This window comes from Aspergillus eucalypticola, assembly GCF_003184535.1.
Source record: "Aspergillus eucalypticola CBS 122712 chromosome Unknown BO83scaffold_17, whole genome shotgun sequence".
NCBI lineage: Eukaryota > Fungi > Ascomycota > Eurotiomycetes > Eurotiales > Aspergillaceae > Aspergillus > Aspergillus eucalypticola.
The window spans coordinates 643,129-659,568 of NW_020290291.1; the positions used below are offsets into that span (position 1 = coordinate 643,129).

At 51.1% G+C, this 16,440-nt stretch overlaps 6 protein-coding genes across 6 annotated transcripts; 5 read left to right on the forward strand and 1 right to left on the reverse strand.

Moving 5' to 3' along the window:
• Positions 1–1,720: 1,720 nt before the first annotated feature.
• Positions 1,721–3,274, forward strand: BO83DRAFT_409326 (uncharacterized protein; the record flags this gene model as incomplete). The annotated part of the gene is made up of 1 exon (XM_025534123.1): positions 1,721–3,274. One exon carries the CDS (start codon positions 1,721–1,723, stop codon positions 2,978–2,980), a length of 1,260 nt encoding a protein of 419 aa, XP_025386795.1. The 3' UTR covers positions 2,981–3,274.
• Positions 3,275–5,190: 1,916 nt separating this feature from the next.
• BO83DRAFT_65076 (uncharacterized protein) lies at positions 5,191–7,716 on the forward strand. The gene has a single exon (XM_025537507.1). It carries the CDS (start codon positions 5,376–5,378, stop codon positions 7,527–7,529), a length of 2,154 nt encoding a protein of 717 aa, XP_025386796.1. The 5' UTR covers positions 5,191–5,375; the 3' UTR covers positions 7,530–7,716.
• A 714-nt stretch (positions 7,717–8,430) lies between these two features.
• On the forward strand, positions 8,431–8,923 carry BO83DRAFT_428512 (uncharacterized protein; the record flags this gene model as incomplete). The annotated part of the gene is made up of 2 exons (XM_025535412.1): positions 8,431–8,635; positions 8,700–8,923. The coding sequence occupies 2 exons, from the start codon at positions 8,431–8,433 to the stop codon at positions 8,921–8,923; spliced, it is 429 nt and encodes a 142-aa protein (XP_025386797.1).
• Positions 8,924–9,156: 233 nt separating this feature from the next.
• On the forward strand, positions 9,157–10,276 carry BO83DRAFT_438627 (dolichyl-phosphate beta-D-mannosyltransferase). The gene is made up of 2 exons (XM_025536108.1): positions 9,157–9,392; positions 9,473–10,276. Exons 1-2 carry the CDS (start codon positions 9,292–9,294, stop codon positions 10,104–10,106), a joined length of 735 nt encoding a protein of 244 aa, XP_025386798.1. The 5' UTR covers positions 9,157–9,291; the 3' UTR covers positions 10,107–10,276.
• On the reverse strand, positions 10,271–11,641 carry BO83DRAFT_418385 (uncharacterized protein; the record flags this gene model as incomplete). Its single annotated transcript, XM_025534815.1, has 2 exons — positions 11,302–11,641; positions 10,271–11,239 (listed from the first exon to the last, which is right to left on the reverse strand). Exons 1-2 carry the CDS (start codon positions 11,329–11,331, stop codon positions 10,271–10,273), a joined length of 999 nt encoding a protein of 332 aa, XP_025386799.1. The 5' UTR covers positions 11,332–11,641.
• Positions 11,642–12,031: 390 nt separating this feature from the next.
• On the forward strand, positions 12,032–14,348 carry BO83DRAFT_438629 (transcription factor TFIIIC subunit TFC6; the record flags this gene model as incomplete). The annotated part of the gene is made up of 2 exons (XM_025536109.1): positions 12,032–13,451; positions 13,501–14,348. 2 exons carry the CDS (start codon positions 12,032–12,034, stop codon positions 14,346–14,348), a joined length of 2,268 nt encoding a protein of 755 aa, XP_025386800.1.
• Between the last annotated feature and the right edge of the window lie 2,092 nt (positions 14,349–16,440).

A 16,440-nucleotide genomic window follows, 5' to 3' on the forward strand; every position in this document is an offset into this window, starting at 1 on the left:
AAGGTCACCGCTAGACTTGCCCGTCTAGCCAATTCAGTGGTGGTTGAATACGTCGATAGAATAAACCCCAGGATCCGAGAACTACTTCCCCAAACGCACGGTGACATTTGCCTGATCAGCAAAGAAATCCTATTGTACCCTTGCGGAGATATGCAAGAAGTATCCATACGGGGATACCAGACTAGCCGGCACACATTATCAGCACACATACACCCCCACTGTCGTTAAGCGTCAAGAAAATTCTCGTACTCAGACCGCCAAACTAGTGCGAGAGCATGCAAAGCTAAGATGACGACCCTACCGCAAGACCTGAGGAAAGAACCGTGCGTGAAATCAGACAATGGCGATATCGGTGCGTCACTGAAGGAATAGAGGATGTCTGACGTGTGAATTGGAAAACATGCGCGCCAACTAGTACGCTTAAAGTAAGTGGTTAGTTCACCCAATTGCTAGACACCCCTCCTGCGATAAGGTCGAAAAATTACTGGAACCGATCACAAAGAAAAATCGTCCCAAACAATTTTAGGATGCAAAGAGCGTTGAGGGAAGAATCCCGACGACTCCATTCTCAGACAGTCAATGCTGTCCATTCACCAATAGACGTGTAACAGCACAGCGAAACTGAGTGCCTCAGTTGGAGAACCTGCACGCTCCGATAAAAACCCGCGTGTGTTATCGGATCATCCCAGAAGCACCACTGGGCCGATTACGAGTATCGACAGTTCCACTAGGCCCCGTGCGATTCCTGGTTACACGACCCAGGGACTGATGTCAGACAAGTAGTAGTAGCCTTATGCCAACCCAGGCCTGTTTTCCAACCTAAAGCGTTGGGTCCTGACTGGTGGGGGATAATACAGGATCTGGCTTGGAATGTGGACTGAATAGAAGGTCTGGCCGGGCTTGAGACAGAACCTGCGGACTCCGTCGGTTGCAACTACTGTGAGGGCGTAGTCTCTCCACAGAGCGTCCAGGGTACCTGACAGCGGATAACCCAACCACATGGCATACCCAGTGTAGGAGGTTCACGATGGTGGGCCATTTGGAACAACTAGTCTAAGCCAGTTGTGAACCGCGAGGGGTTATGGTGGCTCCGGGTCTTGTTCTTGATTGTTGTGGCCTGTTCATCGTTGGTTCTCAGCAGATTGCAGTCTGACTGGTTGATTGTTACTAGCCAGAACTCCACCTTCAGAACCACTGTTTCTTTGAGATCGGTGCGTGGAACCATCGACGGGAAACTTCCTCTACTGTTGTGATATTTAAGCGGTTCAACCAATCGGGCCGGTCACCAACACCAGAATGAAAGAAGGATGCCGCTTAATCATCTTTTCCTGATCAGAACAGAGAGCAGCTTGAACAATGGACAGCTCCAAGTTGTCGATCGTCCGAAGCCATACTAACAAACAAAGGCATTTCATTGAATTGTAAAACCTCGACCGAGGAAAAGCCCGCCATTGACTGAGACATAGGCGCGATATGGCGGCTTTTTCATGGCCTACTCATTGCCTTGTTCGTCATCATCCAAAACCCATAGCTGTGATAAGCCAGTCTGAGAAGCCATGGGATCCTTGTGTCACCATGGCTTGCGGTCTGATTGATTAGTATATAGGCATCTCATGCTGTCCATGGCAGAATATGTTGAAATCGAAATTTATAACGAGCTGGCATCATAGCTCCGGCATAGAAACGTATCCGTGCTATAACTCGGAACGAATCATTCGCTATGGGCAACTGCGTTTCTTCATATTGGGGGAAGTGGGCGTTGTGTGTACGAGATAGCGAGACTTCAGCACGATCCTGGTCTTCCACAGACTTCACTGTGAGGTCAGTTCTATCCCAGTCACTACCAGAGCAGCCATCGACCGAGCCGTCATCTCCCGAGCAGGGAACAGCGGAGCAGGCAGTGCTCGACGAACCCCGAAAAGCATCTCAGAATCTCGATACTCTGCCTGCAGAGCTATTCGATATGATCGCCAGCTACCTTGACCGGGATGGGCTCTATAGCCTCTATCTCGTCTCCCAAAGGGTGAGCAAACTGGCATACCCGTCCATTCTTGCTTCCTTACATGCCAGGAAACACACCGGGCTCACGCCAATAGAGATCGAAAACATCCACACTCTAGCGATTGACCCCACAATCAATCACCTTCCCAGGTCGTTGCATGTAACTGTGCCCTATATCGGGCACAGTGCCGCACGGAAGGTAAGTTGGGGGCGCCTATCTTACGACCGAAAGGCCCTTCATGAGCTTCCAGAGATGAAAGCATTGAGGCAGGACTTGAATCGGTTAGTCAACTGCAAAGAGTTTCATTTCACACTTACCAGGGCAGGGTCGGCTTTGGAGAACAAAGTCATGTACATCGAGGACGCTCTTTATGCGGTCCTTGCTGAAAACACCATCCCAGTCGAGAAACTCATACTGGACAGCAGGGTTGTTAAGTCGCGGGCGAACGAGAAGTCAATGATGCACCCAAATCTTGCAAGGGTGTGGAGGCGCCTGAAATCGCTCAAGATTACCGAGTCGCCCTCATTAGATTTCTCGAGAGGTACTGCTCTCTCCCACATCCTTCAGCACGCCCCAGAACTTCGAAGCCTTTCCCTTCACAGTCTAGCTGATACCCCCGCACGTCGCTCAACAATATTCAAGTTAGCGAGCTCCGCAAACATACGAACTAACCGACTCGAGAAGCTGAGGCTCTCGTATCTTACAGTTGAGCCGGAAGATCTGATCATGTGGCTGACACGCTTCAGTAGTACCCTGAGGATACTGGATCTTCAATCCATTGGCCTGGCGCACGGAAGCTGGGTAAATGTGGTCCAGCACATCCTCGACTCATGTCCTAACTTGCAGAAAGTTGTTGTGGACTACCCGTGGGTTTTTAATTGGAACCGGCGTGCCTGGGATAAATTTGAGTGCTCGGGGCCAGATATTCGAATAAAGCTAGAGCAATTGAAGCAGAGCGCCACTGAAGCCAAAATTTAACTTGTCAAGGGCGACGTCCTGGCAAGTATCCACTCGTTTGTGTACAAAAGTACCATCTCTGTATATGTTTGAGTTTGGAGAAGCTGTCTAGTACATAGATTCCTTTTGTTTGTTGTGTGTACATTTCTCTTGAACATTCCCATATTTTCGTCGTGTCTATTGCATGTTTGAGGTTCCGATCTATGTGATGTAAGCTGCCCACCCTTTCGGTGTTTGCTTTTCTTTTTGTCCGATTTTCTTCTGTTCTTTCTTTTTTTCTACCCCTCTCAATCATTGGCCCTTGATTAGATGGTTCCTGACAGGCAGGTACCAGATGCCATGGGTCGCCCACCATCCAGATCGTCCCATGGTCTATATGACCGGCAGGAGATCGTGCATGGTAGCGAGCCAGGCTACCATCACTTGCTTAGACTATTGCCCTTAGCATAATATAATTCAAGAATTGTGTTCAACCATTGTGTGTGTCTGTCACTTGACCTGAAGCCTGTGTGACAGGCCGGAAACGGCGAAAAGAGCGTCCGTCCATTCCTATGATATAATCGCCCGACCGCATGATAACCAAACCGCGTAGATCTTGGAGATGCGTGCATCCTTACCCAAGCCAGGGATTGCGCGCGCCTTTCCGAATTCGGCCAGATAGAGTTTTCCGAGCCATGCACTACTTCAACTAGGTCCTCGCGGGTTCCACCGGCAGCACCTCACGAACCCTTCTTCAGAGTCGGGCGGATATGACTAGACCCCTCTGTCTCCAGTAGTGGCCGCTAGTTTGGTTGGTCCTGACCGTTTTAGGTTTTTTTCGTTCCTCGCTTTTGCCTCCAGCGAGATAGTCCGCCTCCTGGAGGTTGTCCGAACTCGAGGCGGATCATACCCGATTGAGGCAAAGAAGGTGTGGGTTTCCCATGTGTACTGTTAGTTTAGCTCATTTTGGCATACTTGATTGTGGAGGATAGGGCGGATCAAGGGACCAGGGAAGATGAATGGATGAAAAGAAGGGAATCGAAGTAGAAGAAAAAGAAGAAGCGCCCACAACTCAGAAAAAACAAAATATCCACCGATCGGATCAGATCACCTATGGAAAGGTCCGTAGACGAGATACTTGGAATTAGCGAAGTTATGCTGCCAAGGAACGGGATGAATCCGGAGCACACCGCTTGGGGACTAAGGGAAGAAGCGACCGGTGTCTCTGCTGCAGGCGCCTCTGACGACGATGGGGGAGGGGGGGGAGGAAGATGTAGTGTGGTGTTTCAGGCCCAAAGTTGCTTCGCAAGGAGGGAGAAGAGAGATAGAGAGAGGGGAGAGTGGGAAAGTGGGAGTGTGGGTGCGTTACTTGAGTGGTCACGCCTCCACGCCGGTTGCTTGTCGGGGTACTTTGCCTCATACTTTCAGCGCCGGATAGGGCCTGAAAAGATGACAAGAACCATGGCGAGTGTTTCACGTCTGTTATTCGAAAAATTTCGTTTTTTAATTTTTATTTTATTAAATTTTACCCTCTATTTTTTTTTGTCCTTCTTACTTACATAGAAGTAAGTGGATAGTGAATGTTCTAGGCCAACACGGCAGAACAGAGAGAGGGAGGTAGACTACCCCGTATCTGTCACTACGACAGCGCGACTAGATAGATAGATAGTAAGTAACCCGTAGTGGCGAGGCGCAGCAGTAGCTACATGCCACAAATAGAACACAAATCGACTATGACGGGAGGAGACGGAGTACCTATCTAGAGACTACGCAATAAGAATGAATAGTTTGATAGTTAAATGGAAGGACTTGCTGAAATTTAATTCATTTCCAATGTCCCAAGTCCATCCTTTCGTTTTCATTAGCTTGATTCTTGTTATTGTTGCAATCCAGCGTCACTCTCTTTCTTGGGTCCCGAAAAGAAAAGAGGCCGCCCACTTTTTTCGCTCGTTTGCCCACTTCCAGTCCGCGCTAAACCCCCTTCGGCCACAACTCGGGCGGCCCTGGCTTCCTGAGGCAGCAGCCACTCCGTCCCCAACTCGTCCGACTGACTTGAACTGGCCTTGACTGGCTTGAAACTCGGCTCTTCTTCCCCTTCCCTTCTCCTCTTTCTCATTCCTCCCTCCACTACCTAATCACCACCACCACTACCACCACCATCACGACATCCTACCCTCTCCCACTCCATCCCACCAACGCTTCATCCTCTCCATCCTCAGTCTATCATTCTAGATTCGTAACTTCTCTTGGCTGTCGTGATTATTATCACTCTTTTATCCCCTTCCTCTCCTTCCGACTCGTCACTCTTTCCCGCTCTCTCTCTCTCGCTCTCTCCTTCTTAACTCTCAATCCGGCTTCAGTCGACCCAGGTGACTGGCCGACTCCTCTGAGAGATTGATTGAAACAAACAGGTAGCCCGACAGGGCTGTTCAACGCCATGTCCGGGCGTCTATCATCCGACCACAACCGTTCCTTCTCGCAGTCCTCGCGACCCCCGTCTCAACAAGTCGATTCAATGCATCATCGTTCCATGTCCGGTCGCTCCTCCAACCCCAATGTCTTCTCCGACGAATACTCCTTAGAACCTATTGATGCCGAACAAGCCACTCTCACCCCTCGAAGCCCCTCTATCTCCTCCAGTGTCTCCTCTAACACCCTTCGTGGTTCGGTACCCCAACAGCAGCAGCCCAAGGCCTACAACACCATCCCTCCAACCGATGCCGAATTAGCTGAGGATCCTTTCGGCGATGAGGCTCGGGTTTCCTTCGATGAAACCCCCCACCGATCGAGTCTTCCTCCGAAGGGGGTGGATCTAGCGAATCGCAACTCCGTCGCGTCCACCGCTCCTTCCATCACCAGTCGCAGCCAAAGTGCCTCCTCGCGTTTCTCCATGCCCGTTCGGGCTTTGAGCCCCTACACGGGGGCAACCGGTCCCAGCCATCCGTATGCGATGTACCCGCAGGTCGGCGTTAGTCGCTCTCCCAGTGTGGCCACCACATCGACATTACGACCGGTGGACCGACCGTTAGAGGACACGACTGCCCCTCAGCATCCGTATGCAATGTACCCACAGAACGTGGTGGCAGAGGATGACGGAATTGACAACTCTATGGTACCTCTTGGCTTTCCCGGACACAACGCGCAAGTCTATCAGCGACCACCTAACCGAGCCGATGACGATCTTGGCGACTTAATTGGACCGGATGGTCATACTGAACAACTACCTCCTTACTCTCGTTATCCCGAAAATGCTGTTCCCAAAGTGGAGGGCACCTTTGCGACCGTCAATGATGCTGGCATCATGCAAGACGAAATCCTTCATAATGAGCGTGCTGGACCACCCATGTCGGAGGTTTCCTCAAATACACTAGTGATGGAAAATACAACCAGTGGAGGCGGTAACGTCAACGGTAACGGTAATGGAAACAGAGGCCTCGAAGAACCGCCGGTCACTGGGGTCATGGCATTTGAGGAGAAATTGAAGAGTAAAGGCAAGAAAAAGGCATGTTGTGGATTACCGGTCTGGACGCTGGTTTTGGTGGGAGTGGTTATGCTTATTGGAGGGTGCATTGGTGGTATTATTGGCGGCGTGCTAGGAGCAAGAAAGGCAGCCGAGCAAGACCACGGGGGCCAGCCGAGTCGCCCACATATCGTGACGGTGACGGAGACGCCCAGGATGGACGCGACTCCCGTGACAGCCACGCCCACCAATCTGCTGACGCTCCCTACTGGCCAATACGCTATCCCCGCATCTCCTAAGAACCAGTCGAAATTCTGCGTGGCTGATTCGGACTACCGGGTGTCGTGGGGTTGCCTCAATTCGGGCAAGATCCCTATCAATGTTGGAGGAACGGAAGAGCAACGCAATGTTACATTCGAAGACTCATACAGCAGCGCTTATTCTTCTTCACTCACTTACGGTGCCCAGCAGCCCGTCTTCTCTAACCCTACTCAGAATTTGAGTATGATGATGGACTCCAATGATCTCAGCTTTGGCCCAGCTTTGACCTTCATGACGTTCTATGATAAATTGGTCATTGTGCCGCAGGATAGCTTCCCATCGAGCTCGTCCTCCAAACGAGACTATGTGACTGAAGATGAAGTCGTGTCGAGTATGCTGACTCGCAAGGAAACGGCTCAGGCCGGCGACAAGCCGTGGTTCTGTTGGTGGAATAGCACGGTCATGGAGTTCTTTTTGTATATCAACGAGACGACCAAGGAGTATCAGTACAGCAGCACCGCAGTTGTGACGACGACAAGCACTCAGATAGCGCAGGCCACTCAAGGGAGCTCAAACTCCTACTCCAAGAGAGACAGCAGCAGCAGCAGCAGCAGCAGCATCGCCGACTACCCTCGTCGGATCAAGATGGAGGAGAAGCGAGACAACCCTTCGGCCGCCAATCCATACTGCCAGCAGATGCAGGTCCTGGACGACGGCCAAGTCGGCCCAATTTCGCAAGAGACAGTACAAATCAAGGTGGTTCAACCCACGCCGACGACGACCGTGGAGGCCGCCACGGGGACATCGCAGACATATACGGCCAAGGCCGAATATGAGAGCTATTGCTATTGCATATCCCTGACGGACTGATGCGACAGGGCATGAAACCGAAGAACGAAGATGAAACGAGAGCGGCTTTTGTTTGCCAACGTGGCCTCTTACAATTACGGCGTCGGCGTTAGACCAAGGAACGATTTTCTTCTCGACTCACGTGCATACGAATGATTGTCTTGCGAAGACTGCTGGTTTATTTTCTGGGTATGAGATCCGGTACTGTTGACAGAGTACGGCGTGCATTCCGTGTATTGAACACCCCTGAAGCTGGGTGGCATTGTCCTTGAGCTATTTTCTGGTTGATTTTGGCTTGCCTATTTGCATTGGCACATTTATCACATTTTTGTCCGACAATAGTTCGGCGGCGTTTTTGGGTGGGAAACGGTGCCAGGCACTATACACTACGGGCATGACAAGTCATTCGTTTAATGCTATCGAGGCCCGCAACTTCTGGACCTTTCCTTGCTGGCTTTTGTTTTCTATTACCTTGTTATCGGCGGCCATCAATGGGATGGCGTTTGGTATTGTGGCATTTCGACATGTTCTGGCAATATTGTCTGAATTCATTGGCTTTCATGGGCTGAAGCAGCCAAGATAATAAATTCTGGGTTCAAGAGATGCTTTTTTGGGTCTCGCGGGCGAGCGTAACGAGTGCGTCTATTCAGTGGAACAGGTAAATCCTAAGAACTGGGGCGATGTTTTGGTCGATCCATGAGTTGCAAGGTGGATGACCGGTCGGCAACGTCATGGCGATCGCGACATCGACCTCTGCCTACTATATAGGCGAACAGCCACTGAATGATGTTACCTCATACTATCTTTTTTCCAAACTACTATCAACTATCTATCCAAGATCTATCTATCTGTCTGCTAGATTGTTACATTTTCCACCACAGAAATACCATCAATTACCAAGTTTGCTACCATAACCTACATCATGAGCGTCTTCCTCCGTAACCGCCTTTCCCTACGAGCCACACCCTCCTCCATCTCCGCCCGCCAACTGGCACCTCTTCGCAGCGCCTACTACTCCCTGGGGCAACGCCTCTACGCTCACAGCTCGTACGGGGGCGAAGGCGACACCGAAGCCCAGCAGCCCAATAACCCGCGGAACCAACCCACGCGAGACATTGAGCACCCAGGTATGCAGCAGTGATGTTATACACCGGTCGCATAGAAGCTGATGATCCAATTTAATTTATTTAGGTCCGCCTGCACCGGACACGGGCTCTGCGAAGAGCAGCAGCGACAGCAGCAGCAGCAGTAGCAAGGAGCCATCGAACAAGGCCCATCCGACCCTAGCTGATGGGGATGAGTCGCCGTATGTCGATAAGGATGGGAAGACCTCGGCGGATGCGCCCGAGGATGTGAGACGGCATAATGAGGAGATTGAGAAGAGGGCGGATCGGCCGTCGGAGCGGGTTGGTTGAATCTGGAATTAGTTTTGATTGCGCCATTTTGATTTTTTGTATTATTTATTTGTGATGTGGATTAGATTGTGGATGGAATAAATAGGACCACAATGTGTAATCTATGTTGTGAGAGAAAGAGAGAAAGAGGGAAGTCCGTGCCCTGTCTGCTCCGGAAAGTACAGTAGTAGTAGTACTCCGTAGTCTAGTCTAGACTGGCCACGTTACGACGAACGCGGATCTCCCGCGGCAATAATAATACTAACCTAACTCACCTCTTTTCTCCTGACGACAACAGTTCCAATCTGTCTGTCACCACTCACCCACACACACACATTCGCTACCCCACCTAACTGAATCCATTCTCTTTTATTTACCTGTCAAACACAATGGGCGCCGAAAACAAATACTCGGTCATCCTGCCGACCTACAACGAGCGCAGGAACCTCCCTATCATCGTCTGGCTCCTGGAGCGGACCTTTCGCGAGAAGTACACCTCCCACTTCCTTCCCAACTTTCCCCCCCTCCCTCCCAATTTCTCCATCAATCACTAACGAAGAACAATAATAGCAACCTAGACTGGGAAATCATCATCGTCGACGACGGCAGCCCCGACGGCACTCTCGAGATCGCCAAACAACTCCAAAAGCACTACGGCGCGAACCACATCCTCCTACACCCACGAGCAGGCAAACTCGGTCTAGGAACGGCCTACATCCACGGCCTCCAATTCACGACCGGCAACTACGTCATCATCATGGACGCCGACTTCAGCCACCACCCGAAATTCATCCCGGAGATGATCCGCATCCAGAAGCTGGGGGACGCAGATATCGTGACGGGCACACGGTACGCGAGCCGCGATGGCATCAAGGGTGGTGTGTACGGATGGGATTTGTTTAGGAAGTTTACTTCTCGCACGGCGAATCTTATTGCGGATGTGATGTTGATGCCTGGGGTGAGTGATTTGACGGGAAGTTTTCGGTTGTATAAGAAGAGTGTGCTGGAGAAGGTTATTCATAGTACGCAGAGTAAGGGGTATAGTTTTCAGATGGAGATGATGGTCCGCGCGAAGGCGATGGGGTTCAGGGTTGCTGAATGTCCGATTACGTTTGTGGATAGGTTGTATGGGGAGAGTAAGTTGGGGGGAAGTGAGATTGTGGAGTATTTGAAGGGGGTGGTGACGCTTTGGTTGAAGGTTTAGGGGGGTTACCTATCAAGAGGATGGGGTGCTGGTGTGGGTGGTGGTTTCTTTTATACCCTCTTTTTTTATTCTTTCTAGCTTGAGTGCTCTGTATAGTATTTACTGGGTTCAATGTGTGTTTGTCTGCTGTCTATCTATACGACTTATAGGTAGTGTTGTATGGTTTAGAGTCTGGCCAAATACCCCCTCACCCTCTCCACCAACTCCTCCTGTCCAACATCCTGCACATTATGACTTGCCCCCTCGATCACCGCACTCCCCTCCGCATCCCATTTCACCTCTCCAGCCCCCTCATCTGTCGCCTTCTGCCACCTCTTCATCAACCCCTCCACATCCAACCCAGGCTTCCTATACTCATCTGCCCCCGAATACAACGCCATAAGCCTTCCTCCCAACAACCCCCTCTCCCCAACAACCCCAAACGTCTCACGGAGCTTCTCATCCCCCAAATCCGCACTAAACAAGTCATCCTGGCTCGGATTTTCAGGACTCTCAGGACTCGCCAGACTCAAAAACCTCCACGCATTGACCGGCGTCTCCGCATCCAATCCCACCAAACTCGTCAAGTTCAGCGGCAGAATCGCCCTCGGATCCTCAGCCACAGCAGCCTTCGCCAGCCCAACCAGCTGCTCGTAGGCACCCCGCGCCTCGGCCGTAGTGATGGTGATGTGCATTCCCTCGCGGTCCGAAACGGGCGCTTGCATGATTGCGCCGTCGACGGGGGGTCTAGTGAGGTATTGAAGTCCGTTGACGGCGGGGTTGTGTGGAACTGGGTTCGGGGCTGAGAGGTAGTGAAGGACGTCCTGGGAGCCGGTCGAGTGGCCCATTATGACGATTTTGGATTCAGGGCCTTTGAGTTTCCGGATGTAGGTTATGCATTGGGCGAGGTCTTCGATGTCGCGGTCGAGACTGTTCACGCCCCAGCCTTGGTAGGAGGTTGTGAGGAGGACGTTGAAGACGCTCCATGTATTCTTGTTGTTGGGGGTGGTTGTGGTGGTGGAGAGGGCGGAGGCGAGGGTTGGGACGTAGGGGACTGTGAGGAGGCCGTCGGTTAGACCGCCGATGAAGAGGAGGGCGTTGGTACTGGGGGTGCTGTTGGGAGGGGTGAATTCGAAGGCGACGAGGCGGGGGGCCTGTGGTGGTTAGTTATTTGGTTTGGTTGCGTATAGAATTGGAGGGATTGGAGGGGATGTACGTAGTGGTGGAGGATGCCGGGGTGAGACATGTTAGTCGGTTGTGGTTGTGGTTGTGTATGTGTTAGAGTGAGGATGTCTGTGCGTAAAAGGGTTTGGATGGTAGTTTCTTGTCAGATAGATGGTAGGTAGAAAGTTGTTAGAGCATTGCTGCTAGCTGCGATGAATTGTGGTTCAAGAGATGCGCAACTGCTGCCGGCCCACTGCTTGCATGAGCGGGGTCTTTTAGTGTGGACAGGCTGATACGGACGTCGTTGGATAGTAGCCGCATGAGAAACAGGATAGGTGAGTAAATTCTAGCAGCTAGGAGGTATGCTGCTTATACACAGCACTCTATTAATCAATCCAATGCCAACTTATACTCCTATAAAGTTCATCTTATAATCTTACTGACTGATGCTGGTATCACATGAGTGGGGCGTAATGCGTATTTAGTATTTACAGGTACCGCCAAGCCCACTTGCCCGGAACAGGAAAACAGCATAGCTCCATCCATCATTCTTCATTTCAGTTATCTTTCTTTTTCTTGAATTTCCCCCGCTAATCCATGCTTCAGTCTCTCAATCGCAAAGTTATAATCCGTCTACAGCATGCCTGATAGCTAGCGCAGCGATTGCCCGCCAGCAGCCAACAAATCTACCCGCCTACCGCAGCTCATGCGCAATGCGACGAACATCTATTCTGACCCTCTAGGAAATCGCACTTAGTACTCCGCACCCAGCGCAGTTCACAATGCCTCGTCCCCGCAGATCCAATCGCGCCTCTGGCGCCAGGACAAAATACACCCATGATCCTTTCGAAGCCGCCGGTCTTAGCGACGAAGGAGAGGGTCCCTCCACCTCCGAAACTCCGCAGCGCAAAAAGGGCAAGGGAAAGGCGAAACAAGCTGTCGCGGATGAGGGTTCCTCGGACGAAGACTTTGCCATGGACGATGCCAACGGAGCTGATGATGACGACGACGATGATGATGATGAGTATAATGACAATGACGTGGAAATGGTCCTTGAGAATGAAGATGAAAATGCAGAGGAAGACGACGATGCGTCGGCCTCAGAAGTTGACGGGGGCAGTCGTCGTCAGCGGAAGAAGCCTGCTGCTGCCGCGACGCCAAAGCCCAGCAGCAGTGTTAAGAAACGTCGTCCGGATGGGAGTCTTGCTGTGCCCGGGGAGGAGACGCATTCGCGCGGATCGTGGAACCCTCTTGAGCATGTTGGAAAGGCGGTTCATCTGCGCGTTACATTCGGCACGGATGAGAGGGATATACTTTCTATTATAAGTGCGCGGGATCGTTGGTATAAGGGGGTCGATTCTACGTTTCCGACGCGCGAGACTTTGAACGAGTCGCATGATTTGCCGGATTATGGATACGGGAATTCATTTGGCTTGGAGGCTGAGGACATGAAACGGGAAAGCTCCCGTGCATGGGACTGGTACTATAGTAAGGATGTGGGTGCACCGTTTAGGAAGAGGCAGCGCATTCAGAAGCTTAAGGAGAATGACGCTCGCTCGGTCTACTTTCCTCGTTCCCGAGGGCCACATACCGTGCTCGCTGGCCCGGTTGATAACCAGAAGGTCTTTTCCCTCGCGCAGAATGATGTGCTTGATTTCGGCGAGGCTTGGGATGATGAAGCTTCTACAGCGCAGAAACAGGGGAAGCAAGCCAAGACAAAGCAGTTTGAGCGAAAGAAAAAGAAGCGAGAGGGTTGGCTCCTTAATCTAGGGAACAAAGTCCAGTGTTTGGCCTGGGTGCCAAATCAAACTGGCCTCACACAGTATCTGTCCGTCGTGGCTCCAATCCTACCAGACCAGAAAGAGCAGTATCCAGATCCGTACAAGGACCAGGCGGCTCCAGCATTCAGACCCTCAGCGCCTTTTCCGTCTGCCCTGCAGCTTTGGGAGTTCAAGGCCGAAGAAGCCGCGTCATTGACCAAGACAATCGATATGACCTCCAAGCCGCGATTACGCCTCGCGCTGTGTACCGACTGGGGAGATCTGAGGCGAATGGCCTGGTGCCCAATGCCTCGAGACCCGCGGAATGGAGACGACAAAGACGCGCAGGTGAACGTCGGCCTACTGGCAGGCATATGGGGAGATGGCCGGGTGAGGGTCATCGACGTCAAACTGAGTCGTGACCCGAACCAGACCGAATACTGTACGTCCAACTACCAAAGCAAAGCCCAAGGCGCAAACTAACTGTTCAGACAAACTGCAAACCCCCGTCTTCGAGGCAAAACCACATTCGACCGTATGCACCTCTGTGACATGGCTCTCTCCCAGCGACATCGCCGTAGGCTGTGCCAACGGATTCGTCGCCATCTGGAGCATCGTCTCATCGCCATCTTCCCCCTCCAATCCCATCCCCTACTTCTACCAGCAACTCCACTCGACGTGGATCCTCAATCTCGCCTCCGCCTACCCAACCCATCCTTATCTCATCAGCACCACCTCCATGGACGGCGAAAGCCGACTCACCTCCATCATCGACCCTCAAAAAGACAGCGTCAGCGCAAACCGCATGCGCGTAGGCACTGCTCACCTCACCTACTCCCCGCTCCTGCACTCCTTCGTCTCGGGCGACGAAAACGACTTTCTGCGCCTCCTCGCCATCCGCCGCTTCTTCACCTCCACCGCCGTGGCTCGCCTCCCGAGCATGGTCTCCGCCCTCGGACCCTGCAGCTTCTGGCACCCAAGTCTCCTCGTCGGCTGCACCGGCGGCACCGTGCAAGCCACGAATCCCCTCCGACGGATGATGCACGCCAAGGAGAAACAATGGCAACAGACCTGGTTCCAGCATGAGTGGGCGCGTGGCTCAGGCTCAGGCACAGGCACTAGTCGGTTTCACGACGGCTACCGCGCCGAACACACCAGCTTGCTGCGTAATCTGGTCGGTGACCCGAGACTGATTAATGGCACGGCGGTGATTACGATCTTTGATGAAGAAACCCACGTCACTGCGCTCTCGTGGAACCCGAATCGGATCTGCGCCGGGTGGGCTGCGGCGGGGATGGGATGTGGCCTGGTTCGGGTAGAGGATTTGGCATTGTCGTGAGGTTTAGGAATAGGAACGGCCTGACAGTAAGAGACAAAGGATACATTGATCATAATCGTAAGGACCAAAAGAATAACTGTTCGACCGCTAAATGTATTACGTAGACTCATATGTCTGAGAACGATAATATCATACATGCATGCAGGGTCCGTCGATCAGCAGCATCTCGAAGCCTGCCTGAGGCTCGGAGCGTAGGGCAGCATGCGCGGCCTCAGTAACTACTGATACTACTCTCTTGAGGCATGTATAGTATGACGTTCGTTTAAATGCAAGACCAGGCACATATACCTAAGGTATATGTAGTATATTATGCCGTGGAGAATGCCAATACTGTTAGATAGCATAAGATGATCTACCCCAACCATACGATAACCACCGAACTCATTGAACAAACCCACCAGGACACTACTAAAGACACATGCGTAGTAGGCATATCACAGCGACCGGTATATTGTAATCACAATAATCCTACTAGCTAGCTACTATACGCTCTTAATATGTTCCTTGCTTGGACCATAACTAAGTGCCTAATTCTATAGGCAAGGTAAGTTAGTACCATGCCACATAAAAACTCTCCATCTGAGGATATACCAGCTACAGCCAATCTAGTGAGCAATTGCAGATGATGACGTTCTCATCTACAATGTATCATAGCATGACTCCAAATCTTATCTTCTCCGTTGAATAACAGGGCGTACGTATCACTATTCAAATTCTCTCCTAGAGAGTAACTCACTTTCCGGAATCTTCTAAGTGGATTGCGTCATCTCGGTGATGTTTGATATACTACCAAAGTTCAATAGTTCCTGGAGGAGGGGGTTCATGTACAGGGATGGATGGCGCAATCTTTCATTGTTCTTCTCTTATGTACTCTGCGGTGCGAGTCAGGAGAAGGAGTATTTGAGTATTTGGGAAGTATAGGTATAGCGTAAGCTTGGGATATGGGGATTTTTTAGACTGGATGCTTTCTTAGCGTAGACTTGATTTGGATTTGTTAGGGTAATCTCTGTAGGTGTGGGAGAGAGAAAAGTTAGTAGTAGTATCTAGTTTGGATTAGTTCGTGATGGTGTTAGTATTACTATTGTTTACCCTTGGTTTAGTTAGGGTACATATGCTTTGCTTTCTCTGTGTGAATTAGTTATGGGAAAGATATCCATTCTACTGTATGTTTAATTACCTTTGGAACTTACTAGAATGGCTGCTTTTTTCTCATCTACTATCTAGAAGAAGCAATCATACGATTTAAAAACATATATCTATACTACCTACGACGGAGTAAACCCCTCAAGGCATATCGGAGTATATCTACTCACAACGCCGCGGCCGGAGATATTATTACGCGGCCCACCGTGCATGAGATAACCGCTGGCCACGAACCAACATCATGTCCCCATGGCTGTGGCTTTTTTAGCCGCTAACTCGGTCACACCGCAGCCAGATGCGTTGAGCTGTTCCTTGTGATCGGCACGGGGGACCGTGGGCGCTTGCATGGTCGATCACCGAACCTCGAGAGGGTGCGTGCTACATAAAGGGATGTTATTGGGCTGAGGAGTGAGCCACACTAAGATAGGATATACTTAGTAACGCCTGAATGGCTGGAACTCATGGCGCGAGTGAGTTTGGATGGATAGCTGTAGATATGGGTAGAATCCATGAACAAATCTCGAATCCCATTACAAGATACTACCGTGGCAGTAGCAGCACTTACCTGTATAGGTAAATAGACAATGATTTCGACGCGTAACACACCAGATATCACTGTGTCCGTCGTAGAGTGCATGCTTCTCCCCTATGCATCCGGAGGTGCCGTAGGAGATGCAGGCAACTTCGAAACCTGAGTTGGCATCTAGATCTAGGAGAACACGGGGAAGGGGATCCCGAGGACCCTGCCTGAGCTGGGGCCGTGATGCGCTGTGATATGATGTGATATGATATGCCCATGGCAAAATGCTGATCCTGCTTTATTAGCTATCCCTGTTGCGGTGCCATGCCTAAAAGGGAGTAAAAAGATGAGGGAGGAAAAGGTATGATGAGTCTTTAGTGTTTGGTGGGTTGTCAGTCGTTTCTTCTATTGACTCGACTCAGTACCTTC